The 27,546-nt window shown below is 33.6% G+C and overlaps 7 protein-coding genes across 8 annotated transcripts; 4 read left to right on the forward strand and 3 right to left on the reverse strand.

Annotated features, from left to right (window-relative positions):
- Window positions 1–668: 668 nt before the first annotated feature.
- On the forward strand, window positions 669–3,620 carry LOC113850820 (uncharacterized protein HI_0077). Its single transcript, XM_027481353.1, has 4 exons — window positions 669–921; window positions 1,016–1,135; window positions 2,005–2,235; window positions 3,243–3,620. Exons 1-4 carry the CDS (start codon window positions 724–726, stop codon window positions 3,618–3,620), a joined length of 927 nt encoding a protein of 308 aa, XP_027337154.1. The 5' UTR covers window positions 669–723.
- Window positions 3,621–4,309: 689 nt separating this feature from the next.
- On the reverse strand, window positions 4,310–7,949 carry LOC113873851 (rust resistance kinase Lr10-like). The gene is made up of 3 exons (XM_027512204.1): window positions 5,930–7,949; window positions 5,714–5,740; window positions 4,310–5,617 (listed from the first exon to the last, which is right to left on the reverse strand). Exons 1-3 carry the CDS (start codon window positions 6,630–6,632, stop codon window positions 4,497–4,499), a joined length of 1,851 nt encoding a protein of 616 aa, XP_027368005.1. The 5' UTR covers window positions 6,633–7,949; the 3' UTR covers window positions 4,310–4,496.
- Window positions 6,893–10,118, forward strand: LOC113873839 (rust resistance kinase Lr10-like). Of its 2 annotated transcripts, XM_027512185.1 has the most exons (3): window positions 6,893–7,875; window positions 8,521–8,559; window positions 8,850–10,118. In XM_027512185.1, exons 1-3 carry the CDS (start codon window positions 7,152–7,154, stop codon window positions 9,965–9,967), a joined length of 1,881 nt encoding a protein of 626 aa, XP_027367986.1. In that variant the 5' UTR covers window positions 6,893–7,151; the 3' UTR covers window positions 9,968–10,118. The 2 variants fall into 2 exon arrangements, with proteins under 2 accessions (XP_027367986.1, XP_027367995.1); XM_027512194.1 differs by lacking the exon at window positions 8,521–8,559 and having other exon boundaries at window positions 7,112–7,875.
- An 886-nt stretch (window positions 10,119–11,004) lies between these two features.
- Window positions 11,005–13,081, reverse strand: LOC113873873 (rust resistance kinase Lr10-like). Its single transcript, XM_027512235.1, has 2 exons — window positions 12,496–13,081; window positions 11,005–12,089 (listed from the first exon to the last, which is right to left on the reverse strand). The coding sequence occupies exons 1-2, from the start codon at window positions 13,079–13,081 to the stop codon at window positions 11,005–11,007; spliced, it is 1,671 nt and encodes a 556-aa protein (XP_027368036.1).
- Window positions 13,082–13,524: 443 nt separating this feature from the next.
- On the forward strand, window positions 13,525–16,574 carry LOC113850829 (rust resistance kinase Lr10-like). The gene is made up of 2 exons (XM_027481362.1): window positions 13,525–14,269; window positions 15,445–16,574. Exons 1-2 carry the CDS (start codon window positions 13,525–13,527, stop codon window positions 16,572–16,574), a joined length of 1,875 nt encoding a protein of 624 aa, XP_027337163.1.
- Window positions 16,575–18,577: 2,003 nt separating this feature from the next.
- LOC113850838 (rust resistance kinase Lr10-like) lies at window positions 18,578–20,912 on the reverse strand. Its single transcript, XM_027481369.1, has 3 exons — window positions 20,201–20,912; window positions 19,793–19,819; window positions 18,578–19,704 (listed from the first exon to the last, which is right to left on the reverse strand). The coding sequence occupies exons 1-3, from the start codon at window positions 20,910–20,912 to the stop codon at window positions 18,578–18,580; spliced, it is 1,866 nt and encodes a 621-aa protein (XP_027337170.1).
- A 417-nt stretch (window positions 20,913–21,329) lies between these two features.
- Window positions 21,330–24,605, forward strand: LOC113850846 (rust resistance kinase Lr10-like). The gene is made up of 3 exons (XM_027481375.1): window positions 21,330–22,110; window positions 23,149–23,202; window positions 23,470–24,605. The coding sequence occupies exons 1-3, from the start codon at window positions 21,330–21,332 to the stop codon at window positions 24,603–24,605; spliced, it is 1,971 nt and encodes a 656-aa protein (XP_027337176.1).
- Window positions 24,606–27,546: the final 2,941 nt, after the last annotated feature.

Genomic DNA, 27,546 nt, shown 5'->3' on the forward strand with positions numbered 1-27,546 from the left:
TATTGAACACCTTCGCCTATGTTGGATACAAGGTAATTAAGGTCTTGGGTTTAGTGGATTTGTGGGTTTATATATAAGTTGATAACTTGATATATATACATCACAGCTTCACAAAATTGTGATAGGAGGAATTAAAGGACCGATTTATTATTATTTTTCAATGAAGAAAGCAAAACAAATATAAAAAATGTAAGAAAGAACAAAACTACAATGTAGCCCAAGTGATAAAATATTTTTGCAAATAATCGCTCAACACATCCAATGAAAAATAAAATCATATATGTTCAAGTTGATATTGACATGATCCCTTTTGGCAAGCAAAAATGTAATGCTATTAGCTTCTGGACAACAGTAATGCGAAGAACTATTTCAGCTCCAATTAATGAGATTAGAAATTTTCTGCAAGTGACTGTGTATGCTAGAGTTGTGCACATTGATGACTCTTGCAAATTACATTTTTATAGTCCATCTGGGAAGCATGGTTAAGCTCCATTTCAATAGCCAAAAGTTTTTCCAACAGGGCATCCCCAAGACCCTTATTAAAAGAGAAACCTAATATTTATATACTTGTATTATCACGAATAAGATCACTAACATCCATCTAGCTACTATCTACGTGAACTTAGATAAAGTTAGGGGGTGGAAGAGTCTAGAAACCTAATATTCAAATCCTTTAAAATATTTTTATTCAAAACCACCGAACCGAAGTCCCTGAGTTCGGAAATGGAGGAACGAGAAATGCGGCCCCACCAAGAAAGCTTAGTTGAAGCTGCGCTCCGAGTTCTGAACACTGCCGACCCGTTCAAGAAGGCGCGAGTCGGCGACTCGGTGGCTTCGCGGTGGCTGAATGGCGCCATCCCTGAACCCTACCACTCTTCACGTGACCTAACGGTTCCTGATCGTCCCGCAAGGCTCTCCACTGTCTGCATTCTCTTCTCACTCTTCGATCCACAATGGTGTTCAACGAAATGCCTCATTTTCACTGACATGAATGAATTGAATGTGTTGTTGGCAGGTGAAGTTAGTGGCGCCAAGTCTTATGCCGAAGCTGGGGAAAGCGGGCAGCTTGCAGAGCAGAATCGCCATTGTTCACAGCCTCACTCACACTGAAAGCTGGGCAATTGACTTGTCTTGGGTATTCTTTTTTTTTTTTTTCTTCACTCTCACCTTTTATTTTTGAGTTTTTTGTTTTTTGTCTCTGAATGATGTAAAAATATAAATATTTACATGTTATAGTATTTAGTTTATGTGATGTATATAATGCAATGTGAAAGATCATCACGTTGATATGAAGAACAATATTGGAATTAATAGAACTGTAGGATAATTTCGGGATTGCTAATTTTAGCCTTTAACATCCCTTGCCTAAAAATGACTTCATTGAACATTTTAGAGTTCGGTTCGGTCTCCCTGTTTCTACTTGTCACAAAATAATAAAAAAGGGATTTGATCATTTTCATATCCCTTTAGGATTTTAGTTTTGCTCCGTGATTGAGCTGTGAGACTCGATAGAAATCTTCTTTGATGGCAAAAGCATTTAGGGGTTGTTTGAGAAGAGAGATTTTGTAGGGAAGGGACGGGCAGGACAAATTTTTTATTTTAAATTAATATTTTATCAAAATAAAAGATATAAATTAATATATTAACATAAACTTGATGTATTATCACCATAAATGATTTATGATTATTTTAATTTAAAACTAAAAAATATGAACTTTCTTGCTTCTCCTCAAAAAACGCTTTCCCAAACATACTCTTAGCAAATCAAGTGTTTAGTGAATTTAACTTTTGCACCCTGGATTCCCCTAAAATTTGAGTAAGATGCACTTCTAGATCTCAGTTTTAGTATCACACTAAGCACTGTTGAGTATAGAACTAAACTTTATTTGGCCCTCCTTGGGGTGCGTTTGTTATTGTTTGGAGGACATTTAGTTTTTTTCATATGGTTCATATGTTGCCACAAGCATTTATCGGTAAATATTTGTGCATAATACATTATTGCAGGATATAATTGCACGATTTGGTAAGCAAGAAGCAATGCCTAGAGAGTTCTTTACGGATTTTGTGAAGGTAGCACAGGATGAAGGGCGGCACTTCACACTGCTTGCTGCACGGCTTGAGGAGCTTGGTTCTTATTATGGAGCATTACCAGCTCATGATGGTCTTTGGGATTCTGCCACTGCTACTTCCCAGGATTTACTATCACGATTAGCAGTTGAACATTGTGTCCACGAGGTGTGTCTTACTCTGAGCTTTTCTACCATTCTCATTTGTGGTTATTTATGATTTTAGTTTATGTTTATGTACTTATAAGACTTTTTGTGGAAATTAAGACTGAATCAAGAGGGTTGCTTATTAATGCTGGATTCAGGGATGCGTTCTCTTTCTTTTTCTTTTTTTAATGTGGGGGAGGGGGAGGGGGAGGGGGAGGGGGGGGGGTGGTGGAAATACTTGGAATATTTTTTCCCCTTTCACAAGCTCTGATTTTTTTTTTTTTTAATTTTAAATGATAGTGTGCCAATTAGTGTTTTTTTCTTAATGCTTGAAGAGAGATGTGAGTTTCCCTAGTCCCGTGGACTTTAACTTACCAGTATTGTTGAAATGCTTTTCTTGTGGAGAACTGAAGAGCAAAGATTTCCAATCCAAGTGGCAATTGAATGTTCTATGGGAATAGCGCCGAAGTAATTTTCATGAAGATTTATTTCTGTTTTTGATGCTTTGAGACTACAAACATCATATATTTATTTATTTATTTTTCTATCTGTATGTTTGTTGGATGTTTAGCTTGAATTTGTTACTACTTTGTGGTGGGATGGCATTTGTCCTGCGGCTGCAATAGTTAGAGCATAAGCTTTAAAAGGAGGGAGAGTAAGGTCTTGTGGAACTGCTGCAACTGCATCATATGGATTGCTTTAGTGTTTTAACTTTAGAAGGCGGTGCCAAAACACTGGAAATTTTGATTTAGGAAGTCTTGTCTTTGGCTTTCTTATTTTAATGTGTTATTCATGTTTTTTTTTCTACTTCCCACACTAATGATGTAATGCGAAGGCAATTTATCCTTTGTTTATGCATTTCTGTTCGGACCTCTCTTATATTAAAACTAAAGAAAAACTCAGGAGAAATCAAATGAAGATAAATAATTGCTTTTTCTCCCTTTCTCTAGCTCATGAACATGATTCTACATCACAAAAAATCATATTGATTGCTTCTAACATGTACCCCCTGGTTGAGTATGAGCATAGGCCAGAGGACTTGATGTGCTACCTACAACAATCTTACGTTTCCGCAATGGTGGTGACGACGCTACAGCAGATTTACTAGAAAGTGTAGTTTACCCAGAAGAAATAACACATTGTACTGCTGGAGTGAAGTGGTTCAAGTATCTAAGCCAGAGGTCTAGAAATCCAGCCTCCTCGGATAAAAAAGAGCAAGAAGTTTGTGCAGCAGAAAGTGGAAGTAGAGCAGAGGAGAACGAAGTGATACCAAAGTTTCATGCAATAGTGAGGGCATATTTCAGAGGACCTTTAAAACCACCTTTTAATGAGGCTGCTAGAAAAGCAGCCGGATTTGGTCCCGAGTGGTATGAACCGCTTGCTGTTAGAGAGGCCAATACCCAATAACTAAAATATTTTCTTGATTTAATTAGAAGTTTCTTGCTTCGTACTTTTTGGACAGCTCTAACATCGAGTATCAATTTTGATCCTTTTTATATTTATTTTCCTTTTTTTTCAAAAGACCAATGTTGTTTTAAGTCGGCCGTAGTAATAACGAAAAAGGTAAAGATCAGAACAAGTTCGATGAATTCTAAAGAATACATTTATCTATTTTAGCCATTTAAAGATACAAGCTCTGTTACACTTTTCCTTTTTGAGAATATTGGTAGTTAATTAGAAACTTATCATAATAAGCAACATCAGAATGGTTCTTTCATGTACGGTTCCGGAGATTTGATAATAACAAATCGATTGATGTCAATTTTTGTAATTGAAAAAATTAGTTCACTTTAGCTTTATGTGATTGAAGGTTTCAGTCAATAATTATTTTTTCTTTTTGTAATTGAGGCATTTATTTGGTTCAATATTTCAAAAGATTGCATTGATATTGTTCCGTGTAATTAATTAATTAATTAATTAATTAATTAATTCGTTATTAATTAGTTTTTGAATTCGTGGATAAGAATGTGTTGTTACTTTTAAACAAGATCAGTACCTATAAATTGTTTAGTTTTTCATTCAAATTTCTAAAATCACGAATTGAAATTACTAAAACGAAAGCCTAGGACACGCATATGAATTCAAGATATTTATATGCAATTGTACTCGAGTATTGGACCATCTATATAATCTATTGACTATAACATGCAAATAAACTGTTTTTATATTTTAAAATTTTATATCGTCTAATCCAGCGGCAACACCACATTATACTTATCCCATAGCACATAAACTAAAGAAAGAAAAAGGAAAAGCCTATTTCATTCAGTTGTAAGCTACAAGTCAATCTAATTCGTGGATAACTTCTAAGTCTTGAGTTAGTTGTCTAGCAGCCACACCCACATTTGTACTTTTACTCCTTGATCCTGTAGACGCAAAAGGATTAGGAGGTATTGGGGTTCTGTCTGTGTCTCCCTCTAACATTTGAACAACCACTTGCATGGATGGTCTATCCATAGCATGCCACTGGATGCACCGAAGTCCAACAGTTGCTAGTTTCCTTGCAATTTCTGCATCCCCTTCATCATCTATGTGAATTCTCCTTTCCTCACGTTCTTCTAAAAGATTGTGAATCCATTCTGGGTAGTAAACATGGCTAGTGTTTTCCTCTAAGTCCTTAGTGATCTTCCTCCCTCCTATTGTTTCAAGCAGCATCATTCCATAGCTATAAACATCTGCCTTGCATGACACGTTTCCAAAGTTTCGTGAGAAAACTTCAGGAGCAATGTACCCCAAAGTACCTCTAGCTGTGGTCATTGATACTATGCTCTGATCCCTTGAACACAATTTGGCTAGACCAAAGTCACATATTTTTGGAGTAAAGTCGTGGTCTAGTAAAACATTTTGAGGCTTAATGTCAAAATGGAGAATGCGTTGATCACAACCTTGGTGAAGATATTCAATTCCTTTGGCTATGCCTAAAGCAATGTCCTGCATCCTTTTCCAACCAAGGAAGTCTTGCCTGTTGGCCGGTGAATTTATGAACTTCTGCAGTGAACCATTTGGTAAGAACTCGTAAACAAGAGCTCTTCTAAAGCCATCGGCACAGAAACCGACCAAGCGAGCTATGTTAACATGGTGGATTCTACCCATTGTAGCTACTTCATTAACGAACTCTTCCCCATTTCCTTGGGAACTATTCAGCATCTTCACAGCAACAATAATTTCTTCGGAAATACTCCCTTTAAACACAATTCCAAAGGCTCCCTCTCCTAACTTGTCCTTAAAATTATGGGTGATTCTCTTAATTTCCAAATACGAGTACCTAGTGGGCTTAAGAGCCTTGTAGTCTTCTAGAAATTTTTCAATAATTGCTTGCTTTTCTTTTTGCAGTTTGTAAGAGTCATAGATGTGGTAGACTCCACCAGTCAACAGGACAAGAAAGAACGATCCTAGGACTGATCCTGTATTAATTTATGAAAACTGCTTTATAAGAAAATGATAATTTACTTGCTGATTAATAGTAATACTCAAAAGCAGAACTGCAATTGAAAGCTGACCTGTGGTCAATAGGGCTGTGGATGAACCTGCAAGCCACAGTAACAAAAGTTAGTTTATGCGATAGTTAAAAAAATTCAATAGACATCTCAATAATCTATATTAATTGAATGAAATTACATGAAACCTCCAAATACTAAATGCTTTACCATCAAGTGTTAACTTTCTATGATTCTATCCCAGCAGTGTTTGCTGATGAAAAAGAATCAAAAGGTTACCTCTGGGATTGCTGAAACAAAATATTTCATGCTTGGCAGTATAGTTGTTCCACTTCCAACCACACGTGTTCCCTTTTGATTCGCAATGCTTACAGTTTGGAGCAGACCACATTAAAAGAAGAACGTTGTCCTTTAAGGAATTAAAAGGGAAGAATGAAATGTTAAACATTTTTGTACAAAATGACAGGGGCAAGTCCTGGATCATCTCGCGAGATGGAATAGCATACGCTTGAGAGGTTGAGGTGGTTAGGCATGGAACCAAATAATAGTTCAAATCTCTATTAGTTGGTTTTGAACAATTGAAAAAGTTATAGCTACTGTCTGCATAGTAGTCGGGCTTGAACTGGAAATGTGAACCTGATAGATTGAGGTTCGGTAGGTGCTTGGAAAGGCAACCGTATGGATCAGATAATGCAATCGTTTGGTGTTTGTAGTCAATACTGTTGACTCTGAGCATCACTGATTTATGGAGTTCAATCACAGTTTCGTTACTAGTTGAACAAGATAAGTCGAAGCCCGGATAGCCACACTGTTGTGGATGGCGTCCTTTGATTCGGAAAGGGAATCGAATCACCTGATTTCCGCATGATAAATCTAAACATTTGTTGATCATACTGATGCCAAATGCAAGCTCTACATTAAAGCAAACCATCAACAACAATCCAACAACGGAAGAGGATGCTATTACTAAACAAGTATCCATATCTCGAGTGAGTCTTTGGCTCTAGTTCTTCACCTTCAACCCCGTCTCGGTTGAAAGACTTTTCAATCTCTCTACAGTTTCCCAATTATTTCCTTCTATGACATAAGAGCTTACCTCAAAAACCAACTATATTGACATTCAATAAGAAAAGGATTGTCCAAAACTTTATAGGGAGTATTCTGGCCACATTCTTAGCTAACGTGACATCTTAACAATTCACATATCTCACATTAAATAAGTCCTTTGCTGTATTCAACTGTACAGTCGGCTTTAACAGTAGCTTCTCAGCAATTTCCTCTTATGACATATGAACTGACGTCAGAAGCTAATTTCATGGACATTATTTTCCATGCATCGACTTTGAGTTTGTGGCACTATTAAATCCTCCCAATAATTTGTTGACTTAAGTCAACTCTAACTTCCACGAGACTTGTTTAATTTGATGCATATATCCTTTTATCTTATTGGTGTCATTTTTGCCTCGTGCTTTGAATATTTCTAATCTGCAAGACCATTGAAATGCTATCCTTTGCTGTATCCCGGATAACCCTTTTGGTGGTGTTCCTACTCTTCCTCTATCAAAGTTACAAGTGCAATGCAAAGGAAGATGCTCAACTCTGTTCTCGCCGGTGTGGGATCCATAACATAACCCACCCTTTCCGGTTACAAGACAGTCCAGACACGTGTGGTGATACGAGGTACAACCTATCCTGCGAGGACAACCAATTGTTGCTCTATTTGGGCTTCGGAAAATACTATGTTAAGTCAATTAATTACAACAACTATACAATACGGTTAGTGGATGTCAACATTCGACCGCATGATTACTCCTCCCTTCCTCGTTATTCTTTAGGCCTCTACAATTTCAGCTTGAGTACACCATATACAACTTATCAGGATAGTAATAGCTCGGTAAAGTCTCTCTTATATTGGAGCTGTCCAAATGGGGTGGATTCCTCTCTTCACAATGTTAATGAAAATCCCATTTGCGTGAATACTTGGCATGCAGTGATTATTCATGACGAATCTCTTCGGGATTTGGGAATTGGAGATTCTTGTCGCATAGAGTTTATGTATATCACATCTTGGCCTAACGAATTAACTAATGGCAACGTTTCATGCGCTGAAATCCGTCATATGCTGCTTTATGGTTTTGAACTTTCTTGGCTCAGTAGTTTTTGTAAAGACCGGGAGTTCGGCTACCTCGACGACAATAGCCAGCATCGCTGTTTCGTTTTTCCAGGTTTGCTTCCCAATAACTTCAGCTTCCTTAACAGCAATTTTTTCTTTTAATTTTTTGTGTCATACTGATGCAATAAAGTGGATGCTGTTTATTCACTTGAAATATTAAACTTTAGATATCGTTTCCAAATTATAAAATTTTACATTTTAAAGAGAAAAATGATCTTTATGCGCATTCGCTAGATGTAAAATGAGAGATAAAAAATAAAAAAAAGTGAAAAAAATTATAAATCATTTTTATTTATAAAGAAAGAGAGATATTATATGTAGATCACCCATTTTTCTTTCATTTTTTTTATGACTCCCGAATAAAAGAATATTTTATTATAAATCTTTTTTTTTTCTCTGTATCACAACATATTTGATGACTCTTCAAACAAACCATCACAGTATATGGAAACAATTTAGACTTTATTCCTAAAAAAACACAACTTAGCTTTTTATTGAATTATGCTATGCAATTATATTTATACACAAATCACCGTTCATTTTCGTCATCTATTATCTAAATTGCATGTGAATCATTTACGAAAGATCACACAGCTACTAGTCATATAGGTAATTATATTTACATACACCTTATATTTGCAGACCCCAAGCAGTTAATTTCTTAACCATTCTCATTGTTTCATGTACGTTCTTGCAGGAGACGCTGATATATTGATTCTATTTTACTGGATATTAAGTAAGCCTATGCCTTCCGTCAAGTCAATTACCTACATTAGCAGGCAGGGATTTTGTAGTGATGCATGATGACCTGCAGTCATATAATTAGCCAGTAGAATTTAACAACATTAAGGGAGAAAGAAAAATTAAAACTACATTGATTTAATCTTGAAATTAATTTGGATAGACAAAATAAGACGATTTTTATTTTAAAATAAATTCTTACGTTCAAATTTAATAAATATCAAATTGATACTTATTAGACTCTATTTTAATGATTTGTTTTCTCTTGCGATATCTTCTTTACAGCATATGTCGCTTTGTTTTGTGGTGTCAAATTTGTGCTTGGAGCTCCATGTATCACTGTCTTATTTATCTATAAATGGAGGCGAAGGCATCTTTCAATGTATCACACCATTGAAGATTTTCTACGAAGTGACTATAGCATCATGCCTATAAGGTACTCTTACAAAGACATAAAGAGAATAACAGGGCACTTCAAGACAAAACTAGGGAATGGAGGTTATGGTTCTGTCTTCAAAGGACAACTTCGAAGTGGTCGTTTCGTAGCTGTCAAGATGTTGGATAAAGCCAATGCCAATGGTCAAGATTTCATCAATGAAGTTGCTACCATTGGTAGGATTCATCATGTTAATGTGGTGCAACTCATTGGTTTTTGTGTGGAGGGGTCAAAGCGGGCTCTAATATATGAGTTCATGCCAAATGGATCTCTAGAAAAATATATTTTTTCTAATGAAGAGAGGTCTTCCTTGAGTTGTGAAAATTTTCATGCCATTGCTCTTGGAGTGGCCCATGGTATTGAATATTTACATAATGGCTGCAATATGAAAATTTTACACTTTGACATAAAGCCTCATAACATCCTTCTTGATGAGAATTTCAATCCAAAAGTTTCTGATTTTGGACTCGCAAGACTTTATCCTACAGATAATAGTATTGTGTCTTTGACTGCAGCAAGAGGAACCATAGGATACATGGCACCTGAACTCTTCTACAGAAATGTTGGCACAATTTCCTACAAAGCTGATGTTTATAGCTTTGGCATGTTGTTAATGGAGATGGCCAGTAGAAGGAAGAACTTGAACGCATTGGCTGAGCAGTCGAGCCAAATTTATTTTCCTTTTTGGGTTTATGATCGATTGCAAGATGAAAGGGAAATTACAATTGAAAATGACACAGAAGAAGAGATTAAATTGACAAAGAAAATGATGATTGTGGCCTTGTGGTGTATACAAACAAGGCCTGACAATCGTCCTTCGATGGTTAAAGTGTTAGAGATGCTCGAAGAAGATAAGGAATTGCAGATGCCTAGTAAGCTCTACTTATATCTACAAGATCTAGCAGCTGAGGACATTAGAGATCATAGTAGTTCAAGGTCATCCTCTGATATATCAACAAATGATTGAGAGTCAATATGATCTCTTTTTAGCTCTTGAATGATTTCTTTGTAGTCTTACTGCCTTTAGGCATATGTTATGACAAGTGTTTCTGACTTTTAATAAGTAGGGTTCTTATGTTAGATTCTTGTTTGAATAAGAGTCTAAGACTATTATTCGTCATTGCAGTGAAAACTATATTTTTCATTGTTTAAAAAAATAATAAGACATACAATCAACCTTCTTTATCAACTAATTGAAAATACTAAAGTTTTATCAAAATTACTTAAGTGACCAAAAAATAGGGTTCTAAACCAAGCCACAAAACCCTGGTGCACGTGCTCCATAAGAACCAATTCACGTTACCAAAATACTTAATTGGGCTAGGCCATACATTTGAATCTAATCCTTACCTTCTTGGATATTTATTCTTGTATCTAGACCTCAATGGATACATGTTTACGCTTTCCTCGATTAGGGTTCTAAAATATTCTTTTGTTAGCATTTTTCCACGTCTCATGAAATTGTGAAGAGTATATGTTTAATCCACCCATGTATAACTCACGTAATCAAGCATTATAAATAAGTCAATGACAATGTACTAAATAAGCAAGCTACTCCAAATATTATTGCTCTACTAATACAAACTCTTATTTAATTAAAGTAACCTTACAGGTTCCTTCCCAATCTCTTCAATTTGAACAAGTTCAATCTCTACATTCTGAATTGTCATGTGGGACCTCCACATAAAACGGTTCAACACAAAAAATATTTAAATATAATCCTAGATGTATGGATTGCAACTTTTCAAAATTTTGTAACAAAATTATTAGTTTTTGTAAACTAAATTAATCCCCATTTAAACTTCAAATTAGCATCACAAATAGGGGTTATGTGAATATCAATGTTCTAATATGCATCCAAGAGAATGCATTACAATCTCCAAGTTCATATTATTTACTTTAATACTATCAATTATGATTTTTACATTGGATCCACGTTAAAACACTTCATATAATTTTAAGTTACAACTCAATCCGACTCTTGTATGACTTCCATGTCCTGTGTTAGTTGTCTGCAGCTACACCCAAATTTGTACTTTTACTCCTTGATCCTGTAGACGCAAAAGGATTAGGAGGTATTGGGGTTCTGTATATGTCTCCCTCTAACATTTGTACAACCACTTGCATGGATGGTCTATCCATAGCATGCCACTGGATGCACCAAAGTCCCACAATTGCTAGTTTCCTTGCAATTTTTGCATCCCCTTCATCATCTATGTGAATTCTCTTTTCCTCACGTTCTTCTAAAAGATTGTGAATCCATTCTGGGTAGTAAACATGGCTAGTGTTTTCCTCTAGGTCCTCAGTGATCTTCCTCCCTCCTATTGTTTCAAGCAGCATCATTCCATAGCTATAAACATCTGCCTTGTATGACACGTTTCCAAAGTTTCGTGAGAAAACTTCAGGAGCTATGTACCCCAAAGTACCTCTAGCTGTGGTCATTGACACAATGCTCTGCTCCCTTGAACACAATTTGGCTAGACCAAAGTCACATATTTTTGGAGTAAAGTCGTGGTCTAGTAACATATTTTGAGGCTTAATGTCAAAATGGAGAATGCGCTGATCACAACCTTGGTGAAGATATTCAATTCCTTTGGCTATGCCTAAAGCAATGTTCTGCATCCTTTTCCAACCAAGGAAGTTTTGCCTGTTGTCTGGTGAATTTATGAACTTCTGCAGTGAACCATTCGGTAAGAACTCATAAACAAGAGCTCTTCTAAAGCCATCGGCACAAAAACCGACCAAGCGGGCAATGTTAACATGGTGAATTCTACCCATTGTAGCTACTTCATTAACGAACTCTTCCCCATTTCCTTGGGAATTATTCAGGATTTTCACAGCAACCATAAAATCTTTGGAAATGCTTCCTTTAAACACCGTTCCATAGGCTCCTTCTCCTAACTTGTCCTTAAAATTGTTGGTGATTCTCTTAATTTCAACATAAGAGTATCTGGTAGGCTTAAGTGCTTTATAGTCTTCTAAAAATTTCTCAATAATAGCTTGCTTTTCTTTCTGCAGTTTGTAAGCCTCGTAAATGTGAAAGACAGCACCACTCAACAGGACAAGAAGAAACGATCCTAGGACTAATCCTGCATGTACGAAAACTATACCTTTAGAAAATGATCATTTAACTGAAAAAGCGGAACTAATTAAGCTTTAAAAGCTTACCTGTGGTCACTATAGCTTTTGATGAACCTGCCACACCAATCAAAAAATTATACATCTGAAGAATTTGTCTTTATCTACCAATTGCCATAGACCATTTTTATAATAACTATTAACGATGATCTTACTAGTCAAAAGCTGCATATAACTAGTTAGAAATCGTAGTCAGGTTGACTAATTTTTAAGGTTAATGTCTTCATCTATATGGTTTTTTCAGCCTTCTAACTTAAAGATTGCATGCATCTACATGAACTGAACATGGAACATCCAAATACTGAAATACACTCTTAATTGTTAACTTTTTCTGATGCTATAGAATGAAAAACTTACCTTTGTGATTGGGGAAGCAATGTAATTCATGATTGGTAGTATTATTCTTCGACCCACATACGTTCCCTTCTGACTCGCATTGTTTACAGTTTGGCTCAGACCATGTCAAAAGAATCACATGAACGTTCTCACGAAAGAAAGCAATAGGGACGAATGAAATATCAAACAGTTTGGTGCAAAATGACAGGGGCAAGTACTCGATCGTATTATCAGATGAAACAGCATATGCGTTAGAGGTTGAAGTACTTAGGCACGGAACAGAATTCATATAGTCCAATAAATATCTTTTCGTGTGTGACAGTGAACAATTGAAAATGATATAGTCACCGTATGCATTGTAGTGGGGCATGAACTGAAAATTCGAAGCTGATAGATTGAGGTTCACTAACTGCTTAGAAAGGCAACCGTATGAATCAGATAGTGCAATAGTTTGCTGTTTGTAATCAATGCTATTGACTTTGAGCATCACTGATTTTGGGAGTTCAATCATAGTTTCGTTACTTGATGAACAAAATAAATCAAAGCCAGGATAGCCAAACTGTTGTGGATGCCGTCCTTTGATTCCGAAAGGGAATCGAATCACCATGTTTCCACATGATGACTCTGAACAATTGTTAGCAATTTCAATGCCAAGTGCAAAGCAAACCATGAACAACAATCCAATTAACGAGGGTATTATTATTACCAATGAAGAATCCATATCTTTAACGAGTCTTTAATTGACATTGCCCAAGCATACCAGAGTTTAATTTTCAATCTTCCAATAGCGGCCAAATAATTTCCTCCTATGGCATAGGAGCTATCGTCAAAACTTATTCTATAATCTATATTTATTATACTATTCATATGTCCTCTTTCTCAACATAAGAATCTGAGAACTTGCCAAGAGACTCCGTTAATGTCGAGGAGCTTAACTAATCTTATAGATGTGGAAACAGATATACTCGCCGGCACATGTTGAAGTCCTTATCTAACAGAACTATGATATTATTTATTTGTGTATCTCATTTTCTGCGTGATCACACAAAAATGTCATCTTCCTTCGCAGCGTTTTTTGTGCTCCTAATCCTATTCTATGGAAACTGCAGGTGCAATGCAACAGAAGATACTGAACTCTGTTCTCGCTGGTGTGGGATTCACAACATAACCCACCCTTTCCGGTTACAAGACAGTCCAGACACGTGTGGTGATACGAGGTACAACCTATCCTGCGAGGACAACCAATTGATGCTCTATTTGGGCTTCGGAAAATACCATGTTAAGTCGATTAATTACGACAACTACACAATTCGAGTAGTGGATGTTAATGTTGGAGCGCATGATTACTCTTCCCTCCCTTCTTACTCTTTGGGACAATACAATTTCAATGAATATGAGCCATATCGAGTGGATCGGGATTATCGCAGCAACATTTTGGCGAAGTCTATGATGTATTTGTGGTGTCCAAGTCGAGTGGATTCATGTGATCTTTACGTTGGGGACAATGAAAGTTGCGTATGGTATGCGATTGGGAGCACTTTCTATCTGAATGTTGATGGAAGACCAATTCGGGATTTGGGGCTGAGAGACTCGTGTCGGATAGAGTTGCAGTATATGACATCGTGGCCTAATGAAATCAGCCACGGAAACATTTCATGCACTGACATACATGAAATGCTGCTTTATGGTTTTGAACTTTCTTGGGTTAATAGTCTCTGTCCAGTTAATTCGTACTTCGTACTCGCCCACGATCCCCAACCTCTCTGTTTACGTCTTCCAGGTTTGCTTCCCCTTTGCAATTTTTCTTTCTTTTATTTCTGCCATCTGAATGACACAAATGAATGCAATTAAGTGGATGAAAATATTAAACTTCAGATATTAAAATTTATGTGTGTTGACGGTATAAAATGTAAACTTTAAACAATATCAGAGTAATATGCAGAAAATAAAGAATAATAAGTAAAATCATGAGTAGTGACAAATTTTTTTATTAATAATAATAATGTATAAATATTGAATTACAAAAAGTCTTCTCAAAGAACTCTTACTAGTATGAAAAAAAAATAGCCTCTTAGAAAAAAAAATGCATTCAATGTTTTATACAATTTTTATTCTTTATTGAATTTGTTTAATATAAAATAAACAAAGATTAATAGATGCAGGGGGAAAATATTTTTTTTAAAATTTTAGTGGTATTTCTTTTTTAAAATACAATCCAAAAGAATCCAATTACTTCACCCATTTTAAAATATGATTTAAACAAAATGGGAATAAATTTAAATTCTTAACGATCTTATTAAAATGAGTAAATTAAGTCAACTCGACATATTAAAATCATATTGCCATTCCTAGAATTTATACTTCATTTTAAAAAAAAAGCATCTACCTAACTTTTATCATTGAATTGTGCTGTTTGATTATTTTTATAAACCCGCCACCACACATTTTCGTAATTTCTATTATCTACATTGCATGAAGCATTTACAAGAAGTCACACTACTACGATAATTATATATATTTACATAGCCCATATATTCGCGAATCCATGTTAGCAGTTAATTTAGTTAACCTCTCGTATGTTTCATGTATGTTCTTGCAGGAATCAAAAGTACGGCGTTGGTATTAGAAAGTATCGCGGTATCATTATCACGTGAGCCCATGCTTTCCCTTACGGTACCAACATTAGGGGGTGGGGATTTCTTTAGTGATGCATGATGACCTTCAGAAATAGAAGAGCACCAGTAGAATTTAACAACGTTTAGGGAGGAAGAAAAATTAAAACTACATTGATTTAATCTTGAAATTAAAATTGGAAAACGAAATAGGACCTTTTAGTTTTTTTTTAATAAAAAATCTATTATAAAATACTAAAATTCTCAGGTTCCAAATTAAGAGATATCAAAGACTGTGATACTTATTAAATGCCATTTTAATTATTTATTTTCTTTTATTATCTCTTCTTCATAACAGTGGCTGCTATATTTTGTGGTGCCAAGATGATATTTGGAGCTCCATGTGTCACTGCTTTATTTATCTACAAATGGCGACGAAGGCATTTGTCTATTTATGATAGCATTGAAGATTTTCTACGAAGTGATAATAACATTATACCCATAAGGTACTCTTACAAAGACATCAAGAGGATAACAAGGCAATTCAAGATTAAACTAGGGAATGGAGGCTATGGTTCAGTCTTCAAAGGACAACTTCGAAGTGGACGTGTTGTAGCTGTTAAGATATTGAATAAAGCCAAAGCCAATGGCGAGGAATTCATCAACGAAGTTGCTACCATTGGTAGGATTCACCACATTAATGTGGTGCAACTCATTGGTTTTTGTGTGGAGGGATCAAATCGTGCTCTTATATATGAGTTCATGCCAAATGGATCTCTTGAAAAATACATTTTCTCTCATGAAGAGAGTTCTTCCTTAAGTTGTGATAAATTGTATGACATATCTCTTGGAGTGGCCCGTGGCATTGAATACCTACATAATGGATGCAACATGAAAATTTTACACTTTGACATAAAGCCTCATAACATTCTTCTTGATGAGAATTTCAATCCAAAAGTTTCTGATTTTGGTCTTGCAAGATTTTGTCCTAATAATAATAGCATTGTGTCTTTGACAGCAGCAAGAGGAACTATAGGATACATGGCACCTGAACTCTTCTATAGAAATGTTGGTACAATCTCCTACAAAGCTGATGTTTATAGCTTTGGCATGTTATTGATGGAGATGGCCAGTAGAAGAAAGAACTTGAATGTATTGGCTGAACAATCTAGCCAAATTTATTTCCCTTATTGGGTGTATGATAGGTTACATGATGGAAGGGAAATTACAATTGAAAATGACACAGAAGAGGAGATGAAACTGGCAAAGAAAATGATAATTGTAGCCTTGTGGTGTATACAAACAAAGCCAGGTGATCGTCCTCCAATGGATAAAGTGTTAGGGATGCTTGAAAAAGATGAAGAATTACGAACGCCAAGTAAACCTTTTTTATATCCACAAGATCTATCAAATGAGGATACTAGAAATCATTGTAGTTTAGGATCATCCTATGATGTATCAGTAAGTAAATCCACGAAGTCAATTTGATATCATTTTGGATCTCATAAGTTCTTATACCACCTGTATCTAACTCATAAGGTTGTACTCTTACCACCTTGAATACATGTTACAATAAGTGTTTCTGGCACAGATGAAAAAGAATATTCTTATGTTAGACTATTGTTTAAATATGACTATTCATCATGACAAATAAAAATTAGATTTTTTTGTTAAATATTACAACGATTGAAAATACCGACTACCCGAAAATACTAAAATTTTCTCAAAATTTTTTTAAAAGATCAAATATTGGTTTAGCTATATTTTTAGAGGTATTTAAGATTTGCATATTTTTGTAATTTTATAATAATTTTTGTATATTATCATTCAATCATTAATTATTATATTATTAAAATTATTGATTTTAATAAAATTTATTTTAAAACTTAATATTTATAATATTTTTTTAGTTAATTGATAATGTAAAAAAATTATGCAACAATATAACAAAATTAAAGTTTTATTACAAATCATCATTTGATATTGATCTTAGCACCACTCGTAAGGAGGGGTGGAATGAAAATTTATGTATGGATCAAGATCCCCAGCAATTCTTTTTTTTAACTGCATGAATCTGATCCCTTAAAAGACTATAATTTTATATTAAAATGTTAAATTAAAAATTGCTTAAAAAGATATTAACGATGAGATTATGAACTGCATATGGTGCAGTTAATTGTTTAAGAACTCTAGAGGACTTCAATATACATCCACGAGGTTGCATGATCAGCCAAGATACATTTTCTTTTTACTTTAGTCATTTAGAGATGCAGAATTACAAATACAAGTGTTGTTTTTTATTTTTTTTTTGAGAATTTTGAATGGCAAACTACAAACTTAATATAATCACAATAAGCAACGTCTTAGTTTTTTTTTTTCAAGAACGAATCGTGAGATTTTGATGATAAGGAATCAAATCGATGCCATTTTCTATAATTGAGAAAGGTAAATTAACGATTAATTTATCATGATAAAAGGTTTCAAATAATAATATTTTATAATTGAGAAATTAATTAGCGTATTTTTTAAAAGATTAAATTGATTCTTTTTTTAATTAGATAATTAGATTGAATTTAATTATTTTTAGAGGACCAGTAAATTGATCTTGGGATAAATTAAAATGTATAGTTACTTTTAAACAAGATCAATACGTATAATGTGTTTATATTTTCATTTAAAATTCTAAACATATTATTTTAAGAAAATACGAACAATTTTTTACATCTGAGTCTTTCTGAAAAGAAAATAAAACATGCATTTTAGTAGACAAACGTAAACAATCAGATTCACCTTAACACAGGACGTCAAGGAGTGATATGTGTTGCACAAAGAACAAATGAGTTTCGTAATTTACGTAAACTCTTGCATATTTCAATATTCTAGTAAATTTTACTTCAATGTATAAATTGAATAAAAAATTATAGAAATTATAAAAAGTTGTTGAACAATTGCTTTAGGAGTGTAGCAGATGATCTGGTTATCTTCTGTTATTTTTACACGGGAAAGGAAATTACATTAAACAAAGCTAGGAATATTATCCAAGGCAATAGCATCCACAATACATTCAGGAGTTTCCTCTTTCCAAATATGGTTCAAACTAGATATAGAGAATTTTGCTGAAAGATGAACTGTGTTATAAAGAAAGAAATGTCGGAAGCAAAATTCGAAAAGCCAAATTTTGAAATAGTCCAATAAATATCAATGTCCTTATCTTCAAAGCACTAGTTATTTCTAGCTAGCCAAATTTCGTAGGCCAGTGCTATAATACTTCTATTCTCTTCTAGAAATTACACTATTTCAAGATATTTTTATATATGGATTTCCTGGAGTTTTGGACCATCTATATAATCTGCTGAGTAAAACATGCAAAGAAACTATTAATATTTTAAAATTTTAAATTATCTAATCCAACAGCAACACCAACTTATGCTTCTTTCAAAGCACATAAACTAAAATAATAATAATAATCTTATTCCGTAATCATTGATAAGTTACTCGAGCTCATGGATAACATCGAAGTCTTGGATTAGTTGTCTAGCAGTCTCACCCAAACTTGCACTTGCACTTGTTCTCCTTGGTCCTGCAGAAGCAAAGGGATTAGGAGGCATTGAGGATCTGTTTATGTCTCCCTCTAACATTTGAACAACCACTTGCATGGATAGTCTATCCATAGCATGCCACTGGATGCACCAAAGTCCCACAATTGCTAGTTTCTTTGCAATTTTTTCATCCCCTTCATAATCTATGTGAATTCTCTTTTCCTCACGTTCTTCTAAAAGATTATGAATCCATTCTGGGTAGTAAACATGGCTGATGTTTTCCTCTAAGTCCTCAGTGATCTTCCTCCCCCCTACTGTTTCAAGAAGCATCATTCCATAGCTATAAACATCTGCCTTGTATGACACGTTTCCAAATTTTCGTGAGAAAACTTCAGGAGCAATGTACCCCAGAGTTCCTCGTGCTGTGGTCATTGACACTATGCTCTGATCCCTTGAACACAATTTGGCTAGACCGAAGTCACATATTTTTGGAGTGAAGTTTTGGTCGAGTAACACATTTTGAGGCTTAATGTCAAAATGGAGAATGCGCTGATCACAACCTTGGTGAAGATACTCAATTCCTTTGGCTATGCCTAAAGCAATGTCCTGCAGCCTTTTCCAACCAAGGAAGTTCTGCCTGTTGTCTGGTGAATTTATGAACTTCTGCAGTGAACCATTTGGTAAGAACTCATAAACAAGAGCTCTTCTAAATCCATCTGCACAAAAACCGACCAATCGAACAATGTTAACATGGTGGATTCTGCCCATTGTACTAACTTCATTAATGAACTCTTCTCCATTTCCTTGGGAATTATTCAGCATCTTTACAGCAACAATAAATTCTTTGGAAATGCTTCCTCTAAACACAGTTCCATAGGCTCCCACTCCTAACTTGTCCTCAAAGTTATTGGTGATTCGCTTAATTTCAGCATATGAGTATCTGGTGGGCTTAAGAGCTCTGTAGTCTTCTAAAAATTTTTCAACAATTGTTTGTTTTTCCTTTTGCTGTCTGTAAGAGTCATACATGTGGTAAACTGCACCGGTCAGGAGGATGAGAAACAACGATCCTAGGACAGATCCTACATTTATGAAAACTGAATGTTCAAAACAACATAATTTTACTAATTGGTTAATACTAAAAACACAGTGCAGAAATTTAAAGCTTACCTGTGGTGGCAAGAGCTGTTGATGAACCTGCAAACCACAGTAACCAAACTCAATTTATGTGATAGTAAAAAAAATAAAATCATTAGACATCGCATGAATCTATATTAATTGAATGCTCCGAAATAGCTACAAATGAAATCACTTGCGTTTGGTAGACTTAATATTTCCATGCTTTTGAGATAAGTGTTAATTAAGTTCTTACAAATTAAGAGCTGCATGTAGCTGGTTAGAAGAGTCAGGTTGATCAATATGTAAGGCTAGTGTATTCATCCAGATGGATCAATTAGATTTTTACCTTTCATGATTGCATCTAGATGAATTGAACATGGAATCCCCTAATACTCGAGATTAAACAATGTCAACTAGCTAGTAATGCTTTATGATGCGATAGAATCAAAAGTTTATTACCTTTGTGATTGGAGAAGCAATGTATTTCTTTCACTAGCATGGCAGTATCATTCTTCCACCCACATCTATTCCCTTTTGATTCACAATGTTCACAGTTTGGCTCAGACCATGTCAGAACGAGAATATTCTCTTTAAGAAAATCAAAAGGGGAGGATGAAATATTTAACATTTTGGTACAAAATGTCAGTTCCAGGTTCTCCATGCGTGTATCGGATGGAATAGCATATACTCGAGAGGTTGAGTCACTTGGGCTGAGACATGGAACTAAATAAGAGTTCAAACTTCTTTTCATTGATGAACAATTGAAAAAGTTATAGTCACCATGTACATGGTAGCTGGGCTTGAATTGGAAAAGTGAAGCTGATAGACTGAGCTTGAGGTTTAGGAGCTGCCTCGAAAGGCAATCATTTGGATCAGATAATTCTATAATTTGGTGTTTGTAGTTAATATTATTGACACTGAGCTTCACTGACTCTGTCAGTTCAATCACAGTTTTGTTACTTGCTGAACAAAATAAATCAAAGCCAGGATAGCCACAGTGTTGGGGATGCCGCCCTTTGATTCGAAAAGGGAATCGAATCACCAAGTTTCCACATGATGATTCTGAACAATTGTTGACAATGCCAATAACAAGTGCAAGCTCTACACTGAAGCAAACCATAAACAACAATCCAATAGAATGGGATGATACTGCTAGCAAAGAAGTGTCCATATTGTGAGTGAGTGTTTGGCAATTAGCATATGCGCATGTTTCGGTTTAAAAACAAATTTCAATGTCACCGAGTCATTAACATTAACTCACTATTCAATGATATGATATAAGAGGTTACGTCATTAGCTAATTTAGTAGATATTCGATTCCAGCGAGTGGTTGCATTATACTAATTAAGCTCCCTCTCAACTTCAGTGTCAGATTGACTTGCATACACGCAATTGTTAATACCGTTTTTCTAACATGCGTTTAACGCGTACGGTACACAATAAAAACTTGTGTATTACTACTATAAGGTATTATTGGAAATAACATCGTATCGCTAAATTCAATTCTTTGACAACATTAGCTACCACAAATTTCAACAAAATTTTACTATTTATTCATTTTTTTCTTGCTCTCTCAATTACCACAGAGATGTCATCAACTTTTGCTGCATCAATGGTGCTCCTAATCCTATTGTATGGAAATTGTTGGTGCAATGCAACGGAAAATGCTGAACTCTGCTATCGGCGGTGCGGGATTCATAACATAACATCCCCTTTCCGGTTGCAAGACAGTCCTGACACATGTGGTGACAAGAGGTACAACCTATCCTGCGAGAACAACCAATTGGTGCTTTATTTGGAGTTCGGAAAATACAACGTGAAGTCAATTAATTCGAACAACTACACAATACGAGTAGCGGATGTTAATGTTGGAGCGCATGATTACTCCTCCCTCCCTCGTTATGGTTTAACGCTCAACAATTTCAGCGATGATGATGAGCCATATCAAGCGTATCAGTATTGGATAGGGTACGTAGGGACGTTAAATTCGTTTTCGGCGTTCATGAAGAGGAGTTTGGTAAAGCTTATGTTATATTTGAGGTGTCCAAATAGGGTGGATTCGTGTGATCTATACGTTGGTGAGAACGTGAGTTGCATGAACGGTAATTCGTATGCGCGTGGAAGTACTTTCTATGCGAATGTTGAAGGGAAATCTCTTTGGGATTTGGGACTGAAAGACTCGTGTCGTGTGGAGTTTACGTATCTCACATCGTGGCCTAAAAAAGATACTCCTGGCAATGTTTCGTGCATTGAAATCCATGAGATGCTGTTTCATGGCTTTGAACTTTCTTGGCTGAATAGTCTTAGTCACGAGGATTCGTTTGTGGGGTTCAATCGCAGGGGGCAACTTCGTTATGATCTCCGAACAGGTTAGTTTGCGATAGACTTATGTTTCCTTTAGTGCATTGTAGATATGAAACCGATCGATTCGTGTTTTCTTTTTTCGTACTTGAGAGTGACATCGTGTGTTGAACACGAAATTTTTTTCACTGTTTTAGACTATGTAGTTTCAACTATGATTCTCTGGCATGTGTATAAATTTTATAATTTATAAAAAAAAAATAATTGATATGTAATACAACGTGAGTGATTAAAACTACATAATATTGAACTATTCAAAAATTACTCGTAGAAGGACGAGGAGAAAATGAAGATTAGAAATGTATGAAAGAAAATATTGGAATTAATGGTAATGTTTATTTAAAGAGAAATGATATTTTTATAAAAATATTTTATAACTGTTCATACAAAAAATACACAAACGTTATATCATTATTTATTTTATGATTTTAAAAAATACATGCTAAAAGATATGAATTATTTTATTCTTTTGTATTTGTATGAATTATTGCAAATTTATCATGCCTCTTATTTTTAAAAAAATTCAAATATAAAAAAGTTTAAAATGTTTATTTTTTTAAAATATTTTTTTAATCTAGTGCATGGCATATTAAAGTAAATGAAAGAAAAATTAATTTTTTTTATGTATATTTAAAGACGCACAACAAATCTTTCTTTTATACGTACATATATAACTCTTGATTAACATAATATTTTATTTGCAATCCCTCTTTTCTTTTTCTTTCCATTTTCAAAACATGTGAAGACTCTTCAAAGCATCAAGGTATATAAAAAAGTTTAAACTTATACCAAATAAATTACGAGCACCTACCTATATAACTTATTACTGAATTATGTTAATTATCTTATTATTTTATTTTGACACAATTTACCCTACAACTGTGTAACTTCTATTATCTAAAATGCTTGAAGCATTTACCAAGATTTACGTACACTACCACTTTATCCATAAGATCAATAATTATATTTATATTGTAGACTCCTGATAGATGAATTGACAATTAATTTGTCAACCACATGATCTAATTGCTTCCATGTTATTGCAGAAGAAAGGAATCCTCGGGTTTGGAAAATTGTAGATATCTTGGATGAACTGTCAAGTAAGTAGCCTTCCCTTTAGCCAATTATATCAAAAAGGAATAGAAGAGCACGTATCAGTGGAATTTATTTGTTTAAAGGGAGTGAAAAAAAATGCAAAGCTACTTCCATTTAATCTTGAAATTGAAATTAGGTAAACAAATTAGAATGATTCTTATATATATTAAGTTCTATGAAGAACTCTAAAATTCAAAGACTTAAAATTAAGAGATATCTAACAGATTCTTGTTACACCCCATTGTAATGATTTGTTTTTGCTTGCCATATCTTCTTTACAGAAATAGTTGTATTGATCAGTGGTGCCAGATTTGCAATTGCAGCTCCATGCGTTAGTGTTATACTTATCTATAAATGGAGACGAAGGCATTTATCTATGTATGATACCATTGAATATTATCTACAAAGTGACAATAACATCATGCCTATACGGTATTCTTACAAAGACATAAAGTGGATAACGGGACAATTCAGTACAAAACTAGGGAGTGGAGGCTATGGTTCTGTCTTCAAAGGACAACTTCGAAGTGGCCGTTTTGTAGCTGTCAAGATTTTGGATAAAACCAAAGAAACCAACGGTCAAGATTTCATCAATGAAGTTGTTACTATTGGTAGGATTCACCATATAAATGTGGTGCAACTCATCGGTTTTTGTGTGGAGGGATCTAAGCGTGCTCTTATATACGAGTTTATGTCAAATGGATCTCTTGATAAATTCATTTTCTCTCGTGAGGAAAGTTCTTCCTTAAGTTGCGAAAAGTTATATGCCATTTCTCTTGGAGTAGCTCGTGGTATTGAATACTTACATAATGGGTGCAACATGAAAATTTTGCACTTTGACATAAAGCCTCACAACATCCTTCTTGATGAAAATTTCAATCCAAAAGTTTCTGATTTTGGACTTGCAAGACTTTGTCCTATAGATAATAGCATTGTGTCTTTGACTGTGGCAAGAGGAACCATAGGATACATGGCACCTGAACTCTTCTACAGAAATGTTGGCACAATCTCTTACAAAGCTGATGTTTATAGCTTTGGCATGTTATTAATGGAGATGGCTAGTAGGAGGAAGAACTTGAATGCAATGGCTGAAGAATCTAGCCAAATTTATTTCCCTTTTTGGGTTTATGATCGATTGCAAGATGAAAGGGAAATTACAATTGAAAATGACACGGAAGAGGAGATAAAATTAGCAAAGAAAATGATGATTGTGGCTTTGTGGTGCATACAGACAAAGCCAAGTGATCGTCCTTCAATGGACAAAGTGTTAGAAATGCTTGAAAAAGACGAAGAATTACAAATGCCTAATAAACCCTATCTATATCCACAAGATCTACCAGCAGAAGACATTAGAGGTCTTGGCAGTTCGGGTCCATCTTCTGATATGTCAATACGTGATTCGAAATAGTCAACGTAATATCTTTTACATTCTGAAATATGGAGAGAAAAAACTATAAATAAGTATAAAAGGGTATAAATATATGGTGTAGGTGTGCAAAAAGGTTGTTCAAATAATATAATCCCTTGTAGAAAGAGATGTATATTATGTTGAGTGTTACTAAGCTTTGATAAGATGCACTAAAGTAACATTTTCATGTTAGACTCTCTTATATAATAAGGCATTGTCATTAAAAATGGTATTTTTGTTTTAGTCAGAGTTAATTTGAGTGTAGTCTTTTAATTTATTTTTATTATATATAATTTAAGTCTCTCTTCTTTTTCTTTTTCTTTTCCTTTCTTTTTTTTTTAGTTTTAGCTTTTATTAACATTTTGTGATGACCCTCGTTAACAATCATTCTAAAGTTACAAGTGTCATAACATGTCTATTTGCATGTTAAGTGTTGAAGTTTATAAGGACTTAAACCAATAAAAAAGTTGAAAAATTAAAATTAAATTTAGTCATATTTACAGAAATTAAAAATATAATTTGATTATAATGTAATATGTATTTATGAATTTTCTATTAAATATTAGAAATTTAGAAACCATTAATTATTTTTATTTTTAGATATTATTATCATTGACTTAATAAAACTACTCAGTTGAAATTTATTTGTATTTATATCTTTCAAGATATAAAAAAAAAAAAAATAAGTTGGTAAAGTATGAATTTTAAAGATAAATTAAATTAAAATTTTAATTGAATCTTAAATTAAAGTATCAATAGGAAATTTTAATTAAGTTTACTTAAATATTAGAGCACAATAATTTTAAATTAATTCCAGACCAAATTTTTTTTTAATTTATTGAATATTTTTTATAAATAAATACAACTTAAAATTATAATTTAAAATTTTAATTCCTGTTATTTTTGTTTAAATCATAATATATAAATTTGAAAGATTCGTAGTTTGACCGTCCAATTTAATGGGTATAATAAATAAAGAAATGATTCCTAAACGGAAAAGTCGATAGCTCTTGATTCCAATGAGATTCGATTCTTTTATAAAACCACGTTTCCAAAACCATGATTTTCTTTCAAGCTTTTTCATCAACACATCAACCAACATTTTAGTGAAGCTCGTTGATACACGTTATTTATCTACTATTAGAGAAAGTTTTCGTCCGAGACATGTTATGTTTGGTGCAATGATAAAATAAAACGAAAATAAAGGAAAAGTGATAGCTGTGTTTTCATCAATATTGGCTCGTAGAGTCCTTCAGCCCTTTACAGATTCTGGCATATGCATTTTCTGCTACCAAATGGTTTGCAGAATGAGGATTTCTTCCTGGCATGACGTGCTTTTTTGTATCTCCGTTTGGAAACGGAATTCTCAGAATTAATATACTTTCTTCTTACGTAACTTTATTTTTAGTAAAGACTTGTGTATAAAGGTTTGAGTTACACATATTTGTTCAGTTTTTAAGCGTAAATCACTTTTAATCCATGTATGCAGATTAAAATAGTTTATCAAAACTAATTAGTAATTTATAAAGTTAATTTAAGTTTGTAAAAATATCCTTATTTAAAATTTCACTAAATTTTCTCTTTTCATCCTTTTCTCTAAATAATGATTTATCGTTTTTAGGAAAAAATATCCTCCCAATTTTTTTTTTCAAATTAAAAAGTATTTGTTCTCACGTAATAAAAAAAAAAAGAAATTAATTCACAATTAAGCATTAATGCTTTATTTGGAAGGGTAGAATTGAGAGAGAAAGAAATAAAATAGAATGATTTAGAATAGAAAAGCACAGGTTCTCCCGTTCCAAAAGAATGGATACGGATGAAAGTGATTTATGGGAGTGGTAGAGAGCCTACTAAAAACAATTTCTTGTGGTGAGAAATAGAAGGAAGATTCATCTATTGTTGCAATTTACTAAAATATCCTCTCTCTTTTTTCTTAATTTTTGCTTGCTGATGCCCCCATTTAATCTATTCCTTCCTCCTGCAGTTAACTAAAGACCATTCCATCTTGTGGAAAAAGTTCTCTCATAACCTGTTTGTGTGTTCTGCTTGTTTGCCTTTCAAAGAGTAAAATGCATTTTCTTTCTCTTTGATATGATTTTTTTTTGTTGAAAAGAAAAAAAAGGTAAATTTTTTAAAATTAAAGATAAAGAAATTATATATGAATAATCATTTCAAGGATAAAAATGATCTTTTAAATACAAGTGTCAAATAAACTAATTTATTAATTATTAAATTAATCTTACATATAACTTTTTAATCATTTTAGTTTAAGCAATGTATTGCAAAGTATGAAATAGGAGAGAAATATTTGTTAATTTTTTATCATTTTAGCATCAAGTTATTTTTTAGCACCGAGTTATTTTTCTGTAACGTAACTTACGAGGACATAAGAAAATTTTTGCATGAAATAATTGAATATTTTGTATAATAGAATATACTTTAAGAAATTAATCTTAATTTATTAAGAATAAGATTTAACACTTATAAATAATCAGATTTTAAAATTACTTTATAATAAATTTTAAATTAATATTTCAATTCAATACAAAAAATAAATCTAATAACATTATCACAATTTATATTATTCACGTAAGATACTATATTTTTTTTATAAAATATATTTTATAATTCATTTAATTTTATAATATGATGAATATTTTTTATTGTATATATAGTTTAATTTTACTAAATTATCTTTTATTTAAAGTCTAATTTTTTTTTATGTCTTAACTTTTCTTTCATACTCTATTATTTTCTTTGAATGTATTAAAGTTGCAAACCATTTATATCTTGTATGTTTTTACTAGCATGATAATTTATATCAAGTAAAAGTAATTCAACAATAGCATGGGGCATTGTACTGTGTTTGTAAAGATAAATAAAACTAATTTAAAGCTTATTTGACTAGCTTTAAAGTTGGACAACCTGGGCACATTCCTCG

Source organism: Abrus precatorius, unplaced genomic scaffold (genome assembly GCF_003935025.1).
Source record: "Abrus precatorius isolate BTA unplaced genomic scaffold, Abrus_2018 Scaffold10, whole genome shotgun sequence".
Classification (NCBI taxonomy): domain Eukaryota; kingdom Viridiplantae; phylum Streptophyta; class Magnoliopsida; order Fabales; family Fabaceae; genus Abrus; species Abrus precatorius.

Bases quoted from the DNA above. Each gene is read 5' to 3' on its own strand.
- LOC113850820 (XM_027481353.1), top strand. From the start codon at position 724: ATGGAGGAACGAGAAATGCGGCCCCACCAAGAAAGCTTAGTTGAAGCT. The intron at 1,136-2,004 runs GTATTCTTTTTT...ACATTATTGCAG, and splicing joins GGGCAATTGACTTGTCTTGG to GATATAATTGCACGATTTGG. The intron at 2,236-3,242 runs GTGTGTCTTACT...GTATGAGCATAG, and splicing joins TTGAACATTGTGTCCACGAG to GCCAGAGGACTTGATGTGCT.
- LOC113873851 (XM_027512204.1), bottom strand. From the start codon at position 6,632: ATGGATACTTGTTTAGTAATAGCATCCTCTTCCGTTGTTGGATTGTTG. The intron at 5,741-5,929 runs GTAACCTTTTGA...TGTGGCTTGCAG, and splicing joins TTGTTTCAGCAATCCCAGAG to GTTCATCCACAGCCCTATTG. The intron at 5,618-5,713 runs GTCAGCTTTCAA...AAATTAATACAG, and splicing joins CACAGCCCTATTGACCACAG to GATCAGTCCTAGGATCGTTC.
- LOC113873839 (XM_027512185.1), top strand. From the start codon at position 7,152: ATGCTATCCTTTGCTGTATCCCGGATAACCCTTTTGGTGGTGTTCCTA. The intron at 7,876-8,520 runs GTTTGCTTCCCA...ACGTTCTTGCAG, and splicing joins TCGCTGTTTCGTTTTTCCAG to GAGACGCTGATATATTGATT. The intron at 8,560-8,849 runs GTAAGCCTATGC...TCTTCTTTACAG, and splicing joins TCTATTTTACTGGATATTAA to CATATGTCGCTTTGTTTTGT.
- LOC113873873 (XM_027512235.1), bottom strand. From the start codon at position 13,081: ATGGTGATTCGATTCCCTTTCGGAATCAAAGGACGGCATCCACAACAG. The intron at 12,090-12,495 runs GTAAGTTTTTCA...TCGTACATGCAG, and splicing joins TTGCTTCCCCAATCACAAAG to GATTAGTCCTAGGATCGTTT.
- LOC113850829 (XM_027481362.1), top strand. From the start codon at position 13,525: ATGTCATCTTCCTTCGCAGCGTTTTTTGTGCTCCTAATCCTATTCTAT. The intron at 14,270-15,444 runs GCAATTTTTCTT...TCTTCATAACAG, and splicing joins TCCAGGTTTGCTTCCCCTTT to TGGCTGCTATATTTTGTGGT.
- LOC113850838 (XM_027481369.1), bottom strand. From the start codon at position 20,912: ATGGACACTTCTTTGCTAGCAGTATCATCCCATTCTATTGGATTGTTG. The intron at 19,820-20,200 runs GTAATAAACTTT...TGTGGTTTGCAG, and splicing joins TTGCTTCTCCAATCACAAAG to GTTCATCAACAGCTCTTGCC. The intron at 19,705-19,792 runs GTAAGCTTTAAA...TCATAAATGTAG, and splicing joins AACAGCTCTTGCCACCACAG to GATCTGTCCTAGGATCGTTG.
- LOC113850846 (XM_027481375.1), top strand. From the start codon at position 21,330: ATGTCATCAACTTTTGCTGCATCAATGGTGCTCCTAATCCTATTGTAT. The intron at 22,111-23,148 runs GTTAGTTTGCGA...ATGTTATTGCAG, and splicing joins TCGTTATGATCTCCGAACAG to AAGAAAGGAATCCTCGGGTT. The intron at 23,203-23,469 runs GTAAGTAGCCTT...CTTGCCATATCT, and splicing joins TATCTTGGATGAACTGTCAA to TCTTTACAGAAATAGTTGTA.